Here is a 19,360-nt window from a genome sequence, read left to right on the forward strand (position 1 = left end):
TTGCCCCCGCCTTCCATCAAAATATAGCTTTAAGTCATCATGATAAAAATGATAATGTATTTGTAAAGACAGGATAAATCAAAAGCAGTAAGGATGAAAGAATCAGATTAGACATTCTATTTGCTTACTCAATATGCTCAGGTTTCCATCTTTACAGAACTTATTGGATATGTATCAGCCACGTTGCAGTCTCACTGATTCTTTTTTTCTCTGCCATCTGCTGTTCAGTTAATATGTGTTTGGATGTGTGTTTTATGCAAAATAACTAACAGCCTAATATTTTGGCACACTTTACTCTTGTGTCTTGACAATGCCTGGGCATTTGTGGATAAAAGAGACATATTTTTGTTTGTACATATAAACAAGCAAAAATCACTCCCCCTAACTTCTCTCCCCACTAAAACAAGAATTCATTGAGATGCTAGAAGGAAAGTGCCCACTTTAAAAAAAAACAACAGTTAACTTGGAGTGATTCAAGTATTAATAGACAAAAGCAGCAGACGTTAACAAAGATTTACGTGTGTATTTTGTTTTGTTTTGTTTGAGTCTGCTCACTTCTCTGGGCACTGGTATATGTAACCTGGTGTTTCACTTGTTTGCAGCTTATCTCTACATCGGAATTTCCTTAGTTAGCCAGTGATTACTCTCGGTATTCTCAGGCAGCAAGATATCTTCCAGGACACCTGGATGTTACAAAGGGGAGAGAATGCACAGCAGGGAGCCAGCAGGTACTCTGTACACGGTCAGCTTAATCATAGAATGTTTCTGCTGTTGCTGTAGCTGTAATTCTAGTGCTGTTACCTGGGAAACTGCTAACACTGAGAAGCCTTCTCTTGGCATTGTCACAAAGTAGCTCTAAAACGTAAGCCTCAAAATCTCTCGAGGTGTACTCACTGGCATTTTCTCTGGCCTCCCTCCATTCCTTGACACACACACGCATGTATACACAAATGTAGACACACATACACACTTATACACACACTTCCTTTGGGCTTCTAAGCAAAGTCTGTGTGTACTAAATTGGCAGGAGAAAAGGGAAGAAAGAGAAAGTTACAGACCTGTCTACCTTGAACGTACAAGAACCCTGAGACTACTCAGACTTACAAGTAAAAACTTGAGCTAATCATGTGCTTGCGTGTGTGTGTGTGTGTATGTTTGTATGTATGTAGATTTGGTCACCTAAGTAGAAGTCTGCCATTTTTTTTAAATTGTGATAAAAAATAACAACAGCACATAATATGAAATCTACCCTCTAATAGATTTTTAAATGTCCAAGATAATATTCTTAACACTAAGCACAATGTTGTGCCATAAATACCTACAACCTTTTCATCTCATATGACAAAAACTGTACCTGTCAAATAGCAGCTGTCTACCTTCCCCTCCTCTCAGCCCCTGGCAACTGCTTTTCTACTTTCTGACTGCTTTTGATGCCTCAAATGAGTGGTATCATGAAGTATTTGTCCTTCTGTGCTGGGTTTATTTCACTTAGTGCAGTGTCTTCCAGGTCCACTCTGGTTGTAACATGTGGCCGATTTCCTTCTTTTGTGTGATTGAACAATATTCTATTGTACATATACAACACATTTTCTTTATCCATTCATTTGTCTGCAGACATAGATATTTTCCTACTTCTTGGCTATTGTGAATGATGCTATCATGAACATTGAGGTGCTGATATCATTTTGATATTCTGCCTCTTTCTTATTTTCTTTCTTTCTTTTTTTATGTAAAGTGCTGGCTTTGGATAACACATTGCCATTGAAACCTATATGATTCCTAAGATCATGCAATTTTTTGAAATGTCAGAAACACCTACAGACAGAAAACACATTAAAGATAGATTTGCAGTCCTAGTTTATATCCATGTCACAGGCTGAACACTACTGAAGCTGTTTTGTTATTGTTTATTTTCTTCAAGCAGAAAAATTTCACAGGGCACGTTATTATCTTTCCAACGAAGGAGAGAAAAGAAAAATAATGTATTGTTTGGAATTAAAGCCACTGTATTTGAATAGCTCCTTCTTTTTTTTTTCTTTTTTTTTTTTGGTAGGTGTCTTTTTTTTTTAATTTTATTTATTCATTTTAGAGAGGAGAGAGAAAGGGAGAGAGAGAGACAGAGAGGGAGACAGAGAGGAGAGAGAGACAGAGAGAGAAGGTGGGGAGGAGCTGGAAGCATCAACTCCCATATGTGCCTTGACCAGGCAAGCCCAGGGTTTTGAACCGGCAACCACAGCATTTCCAGGTTGACGCTTTATCCACTGCGCCACCACAGGTCAGGCTTGAATAGCTCCTTCTACATAAAGCATCTAACCATGTCTTTTAGAATTAAGTAATGCAATTTCATATGTAGGACATCCATTAAGCTGATACTAGGGAAAAAAACAACACTCATTAGTGACACAGTAAAATTAATAAATCCTTACATGTGTATATTTACATATGCATTCACACATAGGTATATACATGTACATAAATGCATATATATTTAGAAAAACTTAAAAAATAGGTGAAGAGTTACTAAAAAGCATAAGAAATGCAGTGCAAAAAAAAAAGCCACAAATTTTTCTGACAAAATTTCTTTGCAGCAAGAATAAAATTTTCCTGGTGGAAATTTCAGGCCCAGGGTTGGTCCAGAATAGCTCTTATAATATTGAACAAGTGCACGAAATGTTTGGCAATGTTTGCCAGCTATGACTGAGATATTAATGCTCTTTGTGTCGGGAAATGCATTTCAACCTTGCAAAAAGTATTTATAAGTGATGAACAGATTAGTGTTAAGGTTAGGGCCAGATGATCGTCTAAAGAAACTTTACATAAAGCAATGTCATGAATGGATTCAGATGAGTGAAGACAGATCTTGAAAGCTAGAGAACTAGAAGAAGTTTAACATGAGGGGTGGCCAGCAGCCCAGATTGAAAAGAAGTAGGAGTCCTCAATAAGCAGCTACTGTAGTTTGAAATTACCAAGTTGGGTTTCAATGCTGTTATTTATTTTAGAATAGCAGGTCTGTCGTTGAGATAGTTCATTGTGGGTTCAATTCAGGATGAGGTTGCCATGTATTTACTAAGCCCTTAACTCTGTTTTAAAGATCTTAGGACATACAAAAACATGTGCAAAATGTAATTTACCTTCAATTGCCTTCAGTCTAGAAGAGGGAAACAACATAAAACTAAGCAACTAGCTCATATAATCAAGTATTTCCATGAAAGAAAACCAAGCACTATCATTACTGTTCCCTGAGATATCAGTGTTCCCCGAATACTTCTAAAAGTTAACGTTATACAGCTGGAAGGAACCTTATACAATTTCTACCCTGATTATTCTATTTTATTTCTTTCTTTCTCTCTTTCTTTCTCTCTTTTCTTTCATCTTAGTTGTTTATTAATTGCTTTCTCTTATATGCCTTGACCAGGGTGGGGGCTCCAGTGAACCCAGTTATCCCGTGCTCAAGACAGTGACCTTGGAGTCAAGCCAGAGACCTTGAGCTTCAAGCCAGTGACCTTGGCCTCAAGCCAGCGATCTTGGGCTTGAAGCCAATGACCTTGGGCTTCGAGCCAGCAACCAGGGGGTCATGTCTATGATCTCACCCCTAAACCAGCGACCCCATGCTCAAGCAAGCAACTTCGGAGTCTCTAACCTGGGTCCTCAGCATCCCAGGCCAATGCTCTCTCCACTGTGCTACCACCTTGTCAGGCTCTATTTTCATTTCTATGAGAAGTGGATCCTATAGACCACCCTGTCCATGAAAATAAAGGGATTAAATCCCTGGCCTCAGTATCTAGGTTATTAGAATGCACAGAGTCGCCTGTTACCTGTATATGTCAATTTGCTTCGGAAGACTTTTCTGTTTTTATTGCCACTTCTTTACCTCACTGGTGATTTTAATTAAGGAAAGATAAGCAAGACACAATAAAGCATTAGTGGCTGAATTTTGAAACAACTACTTAGATTGAAAATACATGATTGGGACTATCTAGAATTCAGTATAATAATTGCCAAAACTGAAATGGTCATTTGAAAACAAATGTAAGAAAACTAGAAAAAAAATGCCCAAAATACATGGAGAATTACTTTAAAGTAAACAATCAATCTTTAATATTTAGACATTTCTTCCAAAGCAGCAGACATTGTGGAAGTACCTGGTGTATTCAAAATAAAATTAATAAAGAATCACAAAGATTACACACAATGATGAGGAACAGTGATTCTCAGACAGTTGGCATCAGCATTTCTAACTGATTTCATAATTGTGTACAGTTATTCTTGAATCTATAGTAATACGTCTTCAACTCCTTTATACCCTAATTCTGAGGCTACCAAAAACAATAAAATTCAATTCCTCAGGGACATGCCCTTTGGCAAAATTCACACTGACTGCATATTTTGCTTCACTGACATTTGTAGTAAATGATCTTTTATGATCATGGGAAACTGTTAGCACAGACTGTGGGATCTGATATTTTGTTTTCTTAGCTAAAGTTTGATATCCAGAATTTTCTATATTTGGGAGGAATGTGTCAAGACCAAACATATTCAGAGGAAAGGCATGTTCATTGGACCAACAAAAGAGGTAAGAGAGCATGGTTAAGGCATTGTTCTGATCTCGATCTGACTAGAGAAGAGGAAGTCTTTGTTCCATTCTCATTGGCTTTGCCGTTCTCTCTGTTACCACCCACACTGATCTCCAAGTTATCAAGGTGCCATATATTTCCAACTGTCTGTTAGACTTGACCATCTGATGTTTCATAGATATCTCAACTCAGTGTGTTTAAAATGAGTTATTCTCTCCTCTGCCCCCCAACCCATAATCTTCCCTATCATGTCTCCTAAGTTGTGTTAAAAAATAAATATACAGGCCTTGGCCGGTTGGCTCAGCGGTAGAGCGTCGGCCTGGTGTGCGGGGGACCCGGGTTCGATTCCCAGCCAGGGCACATAGGAGAAGCGCCCATTTGCTTCTCCACCCCACCCCCTCCTTCCTCTCTGTCTCTCTCTTCCCCTCCCACAGCGAGGCTCCATTGGAGCAAAGATGGCCCGGGCGCTGGGGATGGCTCCTTGGCCTCTGCCCCAGGCGCTAGAGTGGCTCTGGTCGCGGCAGAGCGATGCCCCGGAGGGGCAGAGCATTGCCCCTGGTGGGCCTGCCGGGTGGATCCCGGTTGGGTGCATGCGGGAGTCTGTCTGACTGTCTCTCCCCGTTTCCAGCTTCAGAAAAAAAATAATAAAATAAATAAATAAATAAATAAATAAATAAATAAATATACATGGCCTGACTGGTGGTGGCACAGTAGATAGAGCGTCAACCTGGGACTGAGGTCCCAGGTTTGAAACCCCGAGGTTGCCAGCTTGTGTGTAGGCTTATCTGGTTTGAGCACAGCTCAGCAGTTTGAAAGTGGGGTTGTATTCTTGTCCATTGTGTCCAGACATTAATGTGGCTACAGTGAGACAGGTTATGCTTCCACCACAGTATTGTTATTGCAGTGGTGACAATGAGACCTGTAACATTTTGCTAGGCTCAGTGAGTAGTAACTGGATGTAATAAAGACTTTCAATTTTAGAAACCATTAACGACTTAATATTATCTTACATCTGCCAAAATAACAACATACTATCTAACTTCTAGAAAAGAAAAGAAAGTGGGGTTGCTGGCTTGAGTGTGAGATCATAGATGCGACCCCATGGTTGCTGGCTTGACGCCCAAGGTCACTGGCTTGAGCCCAAGGTTGCTGGCTTGAGCAAGGGGTCGCTGGCTTGAGAAAGGGGTCACTGCCTCGGCTGTAGCCCCCCAGTCAGGGCACATATGAGAAAGCAATCAATGAACAACTAAGGTGCTGCAACTATGAGTTGATGCTTCTCATCTCTCTTCTTCCCTATCAGTCTGTCTGTCTCTCACTTGCTAAATAAACAAACAATCATGAAACATACTCTGAGACCCACAGGCATCCTCAAATACCTCCCTCCTTAATCACCATGCCCCACAGACTCGACCTTCTCCATATGTGTCATATCTTCCCCTTTCTAGTCACAGTGCTACTCTTAGTTTCTTAGGTACTGGTCCTAGGTTCAGTGTTCCATTTCTCCAAACCATCCTCTCTACTGTCACCAGAGTTAGATTCCTACAAATAGTTAAGATCTGTCTAAAAAGGTATTGATTGCTCTTTGCCTATGAAGAAAACAAAAGCTTTAACATGCATTCAACACCTTTCCCGGTGTTGGTAAGGAAACACTTGCTCTCTATGTTCCCAGATTTGATAACAGGATCTATGAAACAGAATGACAATAGGAAAAAAGGTATATAGATTTATGAATCTTTTAAAATTTATTTTCTTCTTTTCCAAGTGAGAGGAGGGGAGATAGAGAGACAGACTCTGCCATGCTCCTTGACCAGGATCCACCTGGCAACCTCTGTCTGGGGCTGATGCTCTGCCCATATGGGGCCATGCTTCTAACCAAACTATTTTTAGCACCTGAGGTGTAGGCTCTACTGAGCCATTCTTAGTACCTGGGGCTGATGCACTTGAACCAATTGAGCCATGGCTGTGGGAGGGGAAGTGAGAGAGAGGGAGGGAGCCAGAGAAAGAAGAGTGAGGGAGAGAGGAAGGGGTGGAGAAGCAGATGGTCGTTTCTCCTGTGTGCCCTGGCAGGAATCGAACCCAGGACATCCACACACCGGACCAATACTCTACCACTGAGCCAGCCAGCCAGGGCCCAGATTTGTGAATTTTTAATATTATGTACATGGGGCCATCACAGGGAAAAAAACTGAGTGCCCAAACAAACAGTGGGGTTTGAGATCTCATATACTGTCTTCGTAGGGAAAGGGGATAAGGGATGAGACACTTAGAGGAGAGAGTAAAGGATTTTTAGAAAAGAAGAATGGGTCCTTAGAAGAACAGAGGAAGTGATAACGTGTGACAAAGTTTGTCTGAGTGAGTGTCCACTTCTAGTCTCCTCTCCTTCGATGCGAGTCAGTGTTTGCTGGTTGATGAAATGCCCAGGGAAGAAATCTGTGACAGCTGAGTTCCAGGTGGAGGCTCTGTCTTCAGGCAGAGACAGGGAGCTCAGAGACAGCCTCTCTCAGCATTTGCTGTTGCTCAGGTACAATTCTCCAACTCAAAAGAACCCTCATGTGGCCTAACCAGGCAGTGGCGCAGTGGATAGAGCATCGGACCGGGATGCGGAAGACCCAGGTTCAAGACCCCTAGGTCACCAGCTTGACTGTGAGCTCATCTGGCTTGAGCAAAAAAAGCTCACCAGCTTGGACCCAAGGTCGCTGGCTCAAGCAGGGAGTCACTTGGTCTGCTGAAGGCCCACAGTCAAGGCACATATGAGAAAGCAATCAGTGAACAACTAAGGTGTCACAACGAAAAGTTGATGATTGATGCTTCTCATCTCTCTCTGTTCATATCTGTCTGTCCCTGTCTATCCCTGTCTCTGACTCTCTCTGTCCCTGTAAAAACAAACAAACAAACAAAAACCCTTGTGGAAGAGGCATATTTTGGGGTGGCTTGTTCTGTCACCCATCCCTGCTCCTCTGCTTCTCCCTGCATACCCCCACTGTGCTACCCAGGAATAACAAGCCCCTTGATATTTCTAGATACAGTCGTTCCTCACCATATCATGGTTCATTTTTTTGCGGTCTCACTGTATTGTGGATTTTTCCATTGTACATATCTAATTTTGTATTGCAGATTTTTTGCTATATCACGGGATTTTGTGGTATATAGGTATTTTTATATATTTATTATTTAAATTATTTTTGCAGTAAAATAAGCAAAAAAAGTGTCAGAAAGGTTAATGACAGTGTGGGAAAGGTTTATAAGACTGTGGGGAGGGTTTATAAAGCCTTAAAATATATATAAATAATAAAATAAATATAAGGTCGCTACTTCACAGATTTTCACCTATTGCAGGGTGTTCTGGAACCTAACCCCCAAGATAGATGAGGAACCACTGTACTTTTCTACCTTTGCTCATTTTGTCTTATTGCCTGGGGTGTCTTCTCTTTGGGTAGAACAATCTTTCCCATTCCTCCAGATGGACCTGGAAAGTTACTTCTTCCTGTAATTCCTTTGCAGAGCTTGGTTTATTTTACCACGCTCTTTTATTTATGTACTTTTTTAAACAGTGGAAGCAGTGTGGCATGCTGACTCAATGCATAGTCTTGTGCTATGGGGGAGTGGGGAATGGAACCCAAGTTCAGATCCCAAATCCAGCACTTACCATGGAGATGGAGCTGAGGAAGTCAGCTGACCGTTCCGAGGCTAAGTTCATCACATTTAAAATGGAGTTCCTAATGGCATATGTGCATCATCGGACCATCAGGAGGGTTAAATGAGACAAGGGTTGTAAAGCATATAGTTAGCATCTGGTTCATTGTAAGAGTTCAGTAAGCGTTAGTTGATGCTGCTGCTGCTGCTCTGCAATTATTCCTCTGTCTCCCAGCACTAGTTTATAAATTCTGTGAGGATTAGGAGCCATGTCTTACCACTTTCCTTTCTTTTTCTCTACTTAATCTCTCACAGTTTCTTAGACACTGTACCCACATGATAAACAATGCTGAGAGCTGAATGTGGGGTAGGGCTGGAGGTGAGTATTGATTGATCTAATTAACATCTGTGTATGCATACCATGAATATTAAATAATAATACTGACGTTCCAAAACACACACATCGATCTCAACATTTTATAATCATAGCTTTTCTGTTACTCAAAACATAACTTTATTTCTAAACATGACTATGTCTATGCCAATGTCAATAGTGACATAATGCCTAACACCTGCTGTTGTTTAACTGCTTTCGAATCTTATAACATCCTTAATTATTTATTCAGTACACTTTTATTGGATATTTATATCATATATGCTTTTCTCATCAGTAGTTAGGAACTAGAAAATAGACCTGCAGTCATTTGGGTAGTGTTCTGTATTCCATTATTCTTGGGGGTTTTTGTTGTTAGTGTGTGTTGTGTATCTGTATTCATATTATTTTAAGCTAACCTGTTTATGCTGTTGAGCAAAAGAAATCTGATCCTTTTACTTTCCTGTATAAAATCGTGTGTGTGTGTGTGTGTGTGTGTGTGTGTGTGTGTGTGTGTGTGTGACAGACAGAGAGGGACAGATAAGGACAGACAGGAAAGAGAGAGATGAGAAACATCAATTCTTAGTTTTGGCACCTTAGTTGTTTGTCGACTGCTTCCTCATATGTGCCTTGACCAGAGGGCTCTAGCAGAGCAAGGGATCCCTAGCTCAAACCAGTGACATTGGGCTTCAAGCCAGTGACCTTTGGGCTCAAGACAGCTACCATGGGGTCATGTCTATGAACTCATGCTCAAGCCAGCAACCCTGTACTAAAGCTGGTGACTTCAGGACTTTGATCCTGGGTCCTCTGCATCCTAGTCCGATGCTCTATGTACTGCGCCACCGCCTGGTCAGGCTAAACTTTTTTCATAACATTTATCTCAGAAAAAATGTCAACATCTCAGGAGACCTGTGGAATCTGGCCTCTGCATGCCCCAGGAAACTTCTCCCTGTGGTCTCCCTCTGCGGGCTCCAGAATTCCAGGCCTTTGATGTCTTCTTTGTGTTTCTACAATATTTCCTATCCCTTCACAGCCTTCACTCACCCTAACCCCAGGTTCCTTCTCCTGGCTTTTCCCCTTCAGATCTCAATTTTAATGTCCGATCCTTCAAGAGGCTTTCCCATACTCACAACCCCCTCCGCCGCAAGACCAAGACAGTTCTCCCAGTTATACACTCTTTAACAACCTGGGCTTTGCAATGACATTTTTCAATTTGTCATTTAAAAAAATATTTTTCTGGTTGTTTAATGTGTGTTTTCCCACTAACCTGTAAGCTCCATGAAATTAGTGACCCTGTATTAGTATTCAGTAGGATATCCTCAGCACCTAGAAGGTACCTGGCACAAAGTAGGCACTTAACAAGTATGTTTGAATGAATGAATGACCAGATCATTGTGTTGGATCTCTAAGAATGCAAAGTTAGAGTCTATTTTCAAAGGAAGGATAGAACTTGTGTACACAAAAGACACAAGGGAGTGAATAATGAAAGGGTAGAGAAAAGTAGTGGTGTTGAATGTAACTCTTACCTCCATAATACCCAGCACTTTGTAGCTTTATCTGGTTTAGAAGCATTTTCTTCCTCTCCAGCTGACTCGGGACTTCTGTGGAAAGTGGAGTCATTACAAAACAGTCCCATCTCTCCAGTGATATAATTGCTTCCTAAATGTGAAAAGCTGGTAACTTCATTTTAAAATTTTTATCATTGACTGTGCTGTCTTTGTAACATTATTTAAATGTCCTATGCATATATTTTGTAATTTGATTTTTAAAATAATTTTGTAGTTAATATCCTGCACTATTTTAAAGTACTATGTTGAATCCAAATGCAACTTAATATGAAGTCCATCTTGTCCTTGTGAATGTTTCACATTTTAAAATATTTGTCAACTTACATTCATCCTATAATGTGTGATTTGTAAGTAAATTTTTTGGAATAGTCATAATTTTTTACAAAAATGACATGCAAATTAAAAGGAAAAATATTTTTGTTTTAGCAGTTAGAGAAATCTTTTCTCGGAGGTTATGGAAAGAGGAAATGCTATCTATATTCTTTAATAAATTATATATATGTAACTTCCTTTTATTTAAATGAATAATTATGCCACATTGCTAACGAAAGCTTCTGTGAAGGTTAAGTGGATCTCAAGTTGATTTTTCTTTCCACGTTCTCAATAATCCAGCAGTAATGGTATTTAAAATTTTAAGTTTTTATTAAAATCATAACTAATGTACTGCCTACAGAGATAAGAAATTGTAAAACTGATTTCTCCCAGTTAGCTGTCAGATACAGAAACTCCTTCAGCCCCAACACCCTGCAAAGGAGTGTTCCGGTTCCAATGGAGCACGTTTTTAGTGTGTATGTGTGTTTTAATTTAAGTGACAGGAGAGGAGATAGAGACAGACTCCCGCATGCTTCCCAACTGGGATCTACCCGGCAACCCCCATCTGGGGCCAATGTTCTGCCCACCTGGGCCCATACTTGCAACTGAGCTATTTTCAGCACCTGAAGCAGAGGCTTCAGGAGCCATCCTCAGCTCCTGGTGCCAATGTGCTAGAATCAATGGAGTCATGGCTGCTGGAAGGGAAGAGAGAAAGGGAGAGAGAAAGGGCAAGGGGAGGGGTGAAGAAGCAGATGGTTGCTTCTCCTGTGTGTCCTGACCTGGAATCGAACCTGAGACTTCCACATGCCTGGCTGACACTCTCCTACTGAGCCAACATGCCAGGGTCAGTTGTTTTCAGCTTGAAATAATTTGTATTCCAGGGTGGTACATTCTGGAGATACTCATTCTGGACCCATACACTATATTATAGTTTTCTTGTCTTAAATTGAAGTCATCCTTCCATTTGTAGTTAAGTTTTGTGTCTGGTATAAGATAGAGGTCCAGCTTCATTCTTGCATGTAGCTGTCCAGTTTTCCCAATGCCATTTATTGAAGAGGCTGTCCTTACCTCATTGTATATTCTTGTCTTCTTTGTCATAAATTGACTATCTATGAGTGAATGTATTTCTGGGTTCTCTATTCTGTTCCATTGAGGGATGTGGCTATTTTATATGTCAATACCATACTGTTTTGATCACTCTAGTGTTATAATATAGTTTGAAATTAGGGTGCATGATGCTTTGTTCTTTTTTTCTCAAGATTTCTGTGGTTATTTGGGATTATTCTTGGTTCCATAACAATTTTAGGTTTGTTCTATTTCTGTGGAAAAGGCCATTGAAATTTTGATAGATATTACATTGGACATGTAGATTGCTTTGGATGATATGGGCATTTTATAATATTAATTCTTCCAATCCGTGATCCTGGAATATATTTCCATTTATTTGTGCTTTCTTAGTTTCTTTTACCACTGTCTCATAGTTTCCTGTGTACAGGTCTTTTACCTCCTTGGCTAAATTTATTTGTAGTTATTTTATTCTTTCTGATACATTTATAAATGAAATTGTTTTCTTCATTTCTCTAGTATATAAAAATGCTAAGATGGATCTGATGTGGGTCAGAACTTCATTGTCCTGGGGGCTTAATGACCCTTTGTTTGTTCCTCTCTAAGGGGGTCTAACCCACAGGACTAGCAGCATGCCAAGGGAGGGTAGGTGAAGGGAGGGTCTAAAACATATGACCAGCCTGACCAGGCGGTGGTGCAGTGGATAGAACATTGGACTGGGATGTGGAGGACCCAGATTCGAGACCCTGAGGTCGCCAGCTTGAGCGCGGGCTCATCTGGTTTGAGCAAAGCTCACCAGCTTGGACCTAAGGTCGCTAGCTCGAGCAAGGGGTCTCTCAGTCTGCTGTAGCCCCACCGTCAAGGCACATATGAGAAAGCAATCAATGAACACTAAGGTGTCACAAGAAAAACTAATGATTGATGCTTCTCATCTCTCTCCATTCCTGTCTGTCCCTATCTTTTTCTCTCTCTGACTCTCTCTCTGTCTCTGTAAAAATAAATAAATAAATAAAAATTAAAAAAAAAAAACATATGAGCAGCACTGTGAAAGGTCATCGGGTCTGAACCACAAAGTGATATGCTAGGGGAGGAGAGGTTACCCTAGGGGTGTGGTCCTTGTTTTCCCAGTTTTGTTCATTTCTGGGCACCCAGGGCTTTCCACCCTGATGACCTTCTGGGCCTGGCCTGTAGTCCTTGCTCTGCTCATGTTTGTCTAACTGCCTACCACTGTTGTTATCAAGTAAATGGGACATTGGTCCTGGCTGGGTAGCTCAGTTGGTTAGAGCATTGTCACGGTATATGAAAATTGTGGATTCGATCCCTGGTCAGGGCACATACAAGAATCAACTAGTGAAAGCATAAATAAATGGGACAATTGGAACAATTAGGTGGAATAATGAGTTGATACTTCTCTCTCCCTTCTTTCTCTCAAATCAATGGAAAAATTAAAAAAAATATATGAAGCAACAAATCAATGTCTGTCTCTCTCTCCCTTCCTCTCTCTCTCTAAAAATCAATAAATTAAACAAAAAAGAATATGGGACATAATGGTAGGAAAAAATATATCTTAAATGGTAAAGTCCTATAAAAATGCAAATTGATGATGGTAGAATTATTGGTAACATTAGTTTATAAACTTCTTCAGGTCTGGATCAGGCTTTAGTGATTATTGTATCCATTACAATGCTTAGGTAATACTAATCAGTCTCTTATATTTAGTGGCTGCTCAGAAAAATAAAACAAATGAAAATTTCCTAACTGCCATGAAGGGATGGAAAGGAAAGATGGTGTCTAGTTCTTTTATTTATTTTTTTAACTGAGAGAAGGGGAGATAGACACACTCTTGCATGTGCCCTTCCTGTGATCCACCTGGCACCCCTCGTCTGGGGTCAATGCTCACAAACAAGCTATTTTTTGCGCCTGAGGCTGATGCACTCAGATCAACCAAGCCACTGTCTGTGAGATAGGAAGAGAGAAACAAGGAAGAGAGATACATATGGGTGCTTCTCCTGTGTGCCCTTACTGGGGATCAAACCCCAGATGTTCATATGCCAGGCTTTCACTCTATCCACTCAACCAGCTGGCCAGGGTCTGGTTCTTTTTACCTGCAGTCCCCAGTAGGATTTGGTGATGAGGTTGCACTTGTGAGAGATTTCAGTGCTGACTCATGCTGCCTCTCTGTTCCACAAAGTAATCACTTTGAAGATAAGTGAAGGACTTGGAAATTGGTCTGCTTTCCATTTGTTATATCTGTGATAAACCATTTGCAGAATTTTTCAAATTGTCTCACATTGGTACACAGACAGAATTTCTGAGATCAGGTTTTGTTCTAGGAGAACAAATTTGTGAAATCGTGTATCACTCCATGGATATATTTTAACTAGTAAAAAATTGTGTTATGATAAATTGGAAACATACACAGCTTTTTTCTTTCCTTTTTATCTTGTGCTTTTCCTCTGTGTTGTACAGATGTTGAGTCTTCTGAAATACATAGTTTAGTACTTTGCATTGCAAATAGAGTAGGAGTTAAGTGACCTTTGCAAAGTGTTTCTGCCTCACGGGTCTCTGGCATGAGTCTGTTTTATTTAGGGGAGAGAGACGAGAAAACAGAAATCTCACTTTCATTCTGTGCTGAGAAATAGAGTGTTGTCTTATTTCTGCAACTCTTAAACAGGATGTTCAACAGTTTCTTAAAAATCAAAAACCCTGTGCTGAAATTCTCAGAGGTGAAACCACAGGGTGTTTGAATGGTACTGAGAACCCTTTGCTGGTAAAAAGAAAGTAGAATAAGTCAGATATGCATTCAATCTTTCAGGTCTTTGGACATCAAAATTGGCTTGATGGTCATATATATATATATATATATATATATATATATATATATATATATATATAAAATGAACCTTGAAAAGCTAATTGTCTTTATTTAAAAGATACCAAATATATGAAAAATGCAACAAAAGCAGAAAACTGGCAATGGCTTGGTCTGAGTTATAGTTTCCCAGAGCAGGGCTCAGTACTAGAAGGAAGCAACTGGAATACTTGCCTGACTTCAAGTGTATGAGGTTATGTTTAGCCAATTTGGCTGAAGCGGAACATGGAAGCCAAGTATCTCCACTGGGTGTTCAGAGTGTTTGGGTATACTCCAGACCTAACAGGTGTAATTTCAGATGTCAGGGGTGGTTGTATTTCATCTAAATCTTAGAAAGGTTGTTAGCGGGAAAGAGATTATTGGGTTGCTAATGTGAATGCTAATCCTTACAAAGCATAAGGAAGAACACAGGTATGGCAGCGTCTCACTTGTAAATCCCGTTGTGTCCCATAAGTGTCAGCTGTAAAGTAATTTTCCAGAAATGCTCTGATTTCCCCACTGACTTCCATTGTACAACTAGAGCTATGTTCCCATGGGAAATAAATTTTGCCCCGGGTTATAATAAAACACACTGAAGAATTCAGAAAAATCTTATCAAATCATGTATTTCAAGACACAATTATCAGTACTTGATAAAATAACACTAGCACAATATAGTCATATACTATAGGGATCTTAAAAATACCATGCCCAAACTGTGCTATTATTATTTTTTTTACTATTCCAAATCCATTTCTTTGGCAGCAGTGAAAACAGCACAGGGTGTTAGACGGGCGGAGTCAGGCTGGACCTCGCTTCAGCAACCTTAGTACGTGAGGTCTGGCTAGGGAAGAATTCAGAGGCAAGACTCAAAGTAGAAGAGAAAGTGTAGAAAGTCACAGAGGTAGACGTGAACTTTAGAGAAATATGCTCAGGAAACAAGTTACAGGGACCAAAGAAGGGGCCCATGGAGCTTAGGAGAGAGAAGGGCAAAGGGAACATGTCTGGGGGCAGCAGGAAGATGGGGAAGGCTCTGCTGTGCTCTCAGGAGGGAGGACTTGCTGGGTCCTCTGTCATAACTAATGATTTGTTTTTATTGATTGATTTCAGAGAGACAGAGAGGGGAAGGGGAGAGTGAGAGAGATAGAGAGAGGGAGACATCCATTTGCTGCTCCACCTAGCTATGCAATCATTGGTACTCCCCATATTTGCCTTGACTAGGGATCGAACCTGCAATCTTGGTGTTTTCAGACGACACTCCAGCCAAGTGAGTTAACAGGCTGGGGCCTAACTAAAGACTTTTAAGGGTGGGGATTTTATGGGAGGTCCCAGGGGAGGATCCTAGTAGAATATTCATCAGCTCTCCAGGTATGTCCTTTCAGGGTCTGGACTGTGCTGATTGGTCAGCTCCAGGGCATGGGGTCATTGGTCACTGCAGCTGGTGCTGGCCTCTGAAGGATCGCTTGTCTGGTTTTGTTGCTTTTCATGACCTGGAGCTGCAACACAAGTGAGGCGTAGATGTTACTGCCAGGGTTCATTGCTTAAGGGAGTGCTCATGCAAGGGTCCACATGGGAGTCACATGAGGCCACTTTTTGGTCTCTTGTTCCCCCTCCAAGGGCATCTACCCCATGACTAGCAATATGCTAAGTGAGGAAAGGTCAGAGGAGGGTCAAAACCAAAAGATAAGTGATATGAATGGTCAGGGATTCAAACTGCTTCCCAGTCACATGCTAGGGGAGGAATGGCCGTCCTCAGGATGAGACCCCGCCCTCCCAGTCCTGCTCACTGCTGGGCACCCAGGGCCCTCACCCTGTGATCCTCTGTACTTGGCCCTTTGCCCTTGCTCTACTCATGTCTGATTAACTGCCTTCTATATTTCTGTTCAAAGGCATTTTACTTCTGTGATCATATTGATTTTTAATAGATTTAACTCTAATTTTAGAAGGTAGGTTTGGTTTCCTATATTTTTATGGTTAGCCCGCTTCCCTTTCTCTGAAATGTTCTTATCCATTAGCATTCAAAGGTTATTAACCATAGGAAGACCAGAAGGAAATGTTCCAGAATGTTCACAACACGTGTGTCTCTGTTGTTGAAAATTTGTTTACTTCTTTATGTTTTCCCATTTCTAAATCCCCTAAAGAGATCATTTTCTATAAACATATCTTCTGTTATCAGAAATAAAAAGTATTATCATTTCTGATGAGTATAAATTTGGATAGAATGAGATACCTTTAGTCGGACCCATTTAAATATTTAGATTATTTTATGCTTTGATAGCAATGATTGTTGCCACATTTTTTTTGTATTTTTCTTAAGTGAGAAGCAGGAAGGCAGAGAGACAGACTCCCACATGTGCCCGACTGGGATCCACCAGGCAAGCCCACCAGAGGGCAATGCTCTGCCCATCTGGGGCATTGCTCCATTGCAACCAGAGCCATTCTAGCACCTGAGGTGGAGGCCATGGAGCCTTCCTCAGCAGCTGGGCCAAACTTTACTCCAATGGAGCCTTGGCTGTGGGAGGGGAAAAGAGAGATAGAGAGGGAAGGGTGGAGAAGCAGATGGGTGCTTCTACTGTGTGCCCTGGCCAGGAATCAAACCTGGGACTTCCACATGCCAGGCCAACCCTCAACTGCTGAGCCAACCAGCCAGGGCCTTGATAAAATTTGTAAAACAGTTGTGTAATGAATTTCTGGATCAGTAGCTTTTCTAGAGCATTACTCAAAGTACAATCCTGGGCTGGCAGTTCTGGCATCACCTGGGAATTTGTCAGAAATTATAATGCTCAAGCCCCTGGGCTCAGGTTTAGCAGACAGAAGTCTAGTATGGGTTTTAATAAGCCGTTAAGTGATTAAGGTTATAGAACTACAGTCTGTTTTCTCTCCCTCACTTCTCCCTTCCTCCCTTTTCTTTCTCCTTCTCATGAGGAATATATACATAAATATATATATACACACATATAACATAACCTATATATAGAATTCACCATAACCTCTCTACCTATATGAAATAGGTATATTGAAAAAGGAGTCTATTCACCTTTTTTTCTAAGTTTTTTTGTAAATGTTTATTTCTATTGTACCTTGTTCATAAAAAGGAGACATTTTTGGGGTGTTTATATTTAGATGTTTTGATTTAGCAAACATGTTCTGCATGGTTATACATTAAATACTTCTGCCTAACTCATAGATTTTTTGAAACCCACTGACTGATATAATGACACCAGCAACTTGTTAAGGTTTGAATTGTGTCTGTCCAAAACTCCTATGTTGAAGCCTGAGCCTCCAGACCGTCAGAATGCAACTATTTGGGGATGGGGCCTTTACGGAGGTAGTTCAGTTAAAATGAGGGTCGAAAGGTGGGCTCTAATCTGATGTGACCAGTGTCCTCTTCAGAAGAGGAGATTAGGACACAGAGAGTGCAGAGGGACCTCCACAGAGAGCGCAGAGGGACCACCATGGGAGGACACAGGAAGAAGGTCACCATGTACAACAACACAAGGAGTGAGGCCACGGAAGAAACCAAACTTGTCAACACCTTGATAGTGGATCTCCAGCCTCCAGAACTGTGAGAAAATAAATGTCTATAGTTTAAGGTTCCTGGTCTGTGGCATTTCGCCATGGCGACCCTAGCAAACTAATATGTAATTATTCCTAGAAATGGTGGTATAATTCAATCTTACCTTCTAGTGATGTCCTTTGGGGTCCGGTTGGGTCATGTTCCTTAACAGAAACCTACAGCTTTACAAAGAGTGCCAGAGAACAGTATGACAAATTGTCCACCATGCACAGCAACATGGTAAAGCTCTATGAGAATCTTGGAGAATACTTTATTTTTGATGCCAAGACAGTGAGCATAGAAGAGTTTTTTGGTGACCTCAACAACTTCCGGACTTTGTTTCTGGTGAGTACTACCTCTTCAAGGATTGCAAGGGCTATTGCTTTTGTTTTGCAATGATTTCCTCTCTTGTTATTTTATGTAGCTATTGGCCATATTGGTTTCATGTTATAGCTCTTTAACAGGAATTGACAGATATTTTATACTTGTGACATGACTAAAAATTGTTGTCTGGCTTTTCATATAATGGAGACCTAAATGAATTATCTTCAGCTTTAGGTATATATGAGGATTTCTCTACTGAAATTTTACAGAAAATAAATGAATTGGTACTTATATAACCCTGATTTTTATCCAGCATAATATTATCACTTGACCAAGCTTGAAAATTCATATCTAAAATAATCTTTTACTGAATACTTTAAAATGCTGTGACCGATGAAAACATTTCTTTCAAAATTAGATGAGAAGCTGGTTCTAAATTGGACTATGTAAATGACCTTGAATACCTAAAGTTTCTTATATAATGTGGGCTCTTGTTTCCAACTGTGACTCTTGGGGATAACAGTAACTATTAGTAATCGGAGGGAAGCGATCAGGGTGCCAGTGACAGGCCAGAAGGGAAAAAAAGCTTTGCTTTGCTCCTGCTGTGGACCAGCTTCTCCATCCCGGAAGGAGTCGAAGTGCGCAGACTCTGATGATGTCTGTGGGAAAGGATATGTGCAGTGGCTGCCATCAAACAGGTAAAAGTTTCATCTATTTTAAAGGAAGAAATCTAGTGATTATCCCCAGCAGGAAGACCAATTAGCAAACTAATTATTGCAGTTCCAGGTATGTTTCTATCTCCGAAGCAGTTATTGGCTAAATAAGGCTCCTTCTCTGAAATCGTGGTGCTGGCCCATGACATCTTTTGATTTGAGTGTGACTTGTACAACATGTGAGATAAAAGTATATTTGTTGAAGCCATTGGTTTTCATCTGCTAACCTAGGACACAGGACCCAGGGCCAAGCCCGCACCTTTGGTAATAGATACTAATCTAACAACTTCCATCAATATGATCATTTGTCTTCTATTTTGCTGAGAATATTAGCTGATTTTGGCCTTTGTGCTTTGCTACTTCATAGACACACGTTTTTAATTTTTATCTG

General features: G+C 40.6%; 1 protein-coding gene and 1 pseudogene across 3 annotated transcripts in view; both read left to right on the forward strand.

The window, feature by feature from the left end:
* Window positions 1–19,360, forward strand: part of DIAPH2 (diaphanous related formin 2) — a 1,004,885-nt gene that overhangs the window by 731,967 nt on the left and 253,558 nt on the right. For all 3 annotated transcript variants that reach the window (XM_066248744.1, XM_066248745.1, XM_066248746.1), the window contains one exon: window positions 18,113–18,277. In XM_066248744.1, coding sequence (XP_066104841.1) covers window positions 18,113–18,277 — 165 coding nt within the window. The remainder of the gene's footprint in view (window positions 1–18,112; window positions 18,278–19,360) is intronic.
* LOC136318019 (small nucleolar RNA SNORA1) lies at window positions 5,378–5,504 on the forward strand (annotated as a pseudogene).

Source organism: Saccopteryx bilineata, chromosome X (genome assembly GCF_036850765.1).
Source record: "Saccopteryx bilineata isolate mSacBil1 chromosome X, mSacBil1_pri_phased_curated, whole genome shotgun sequence".
NCBI classification, from domain to species: Eukaryota; Metazoa; Chordata; class Mammalia; order Chiroptera; family Emballonuridae; genus Saccopteryx; species Saccopteryx bilineata.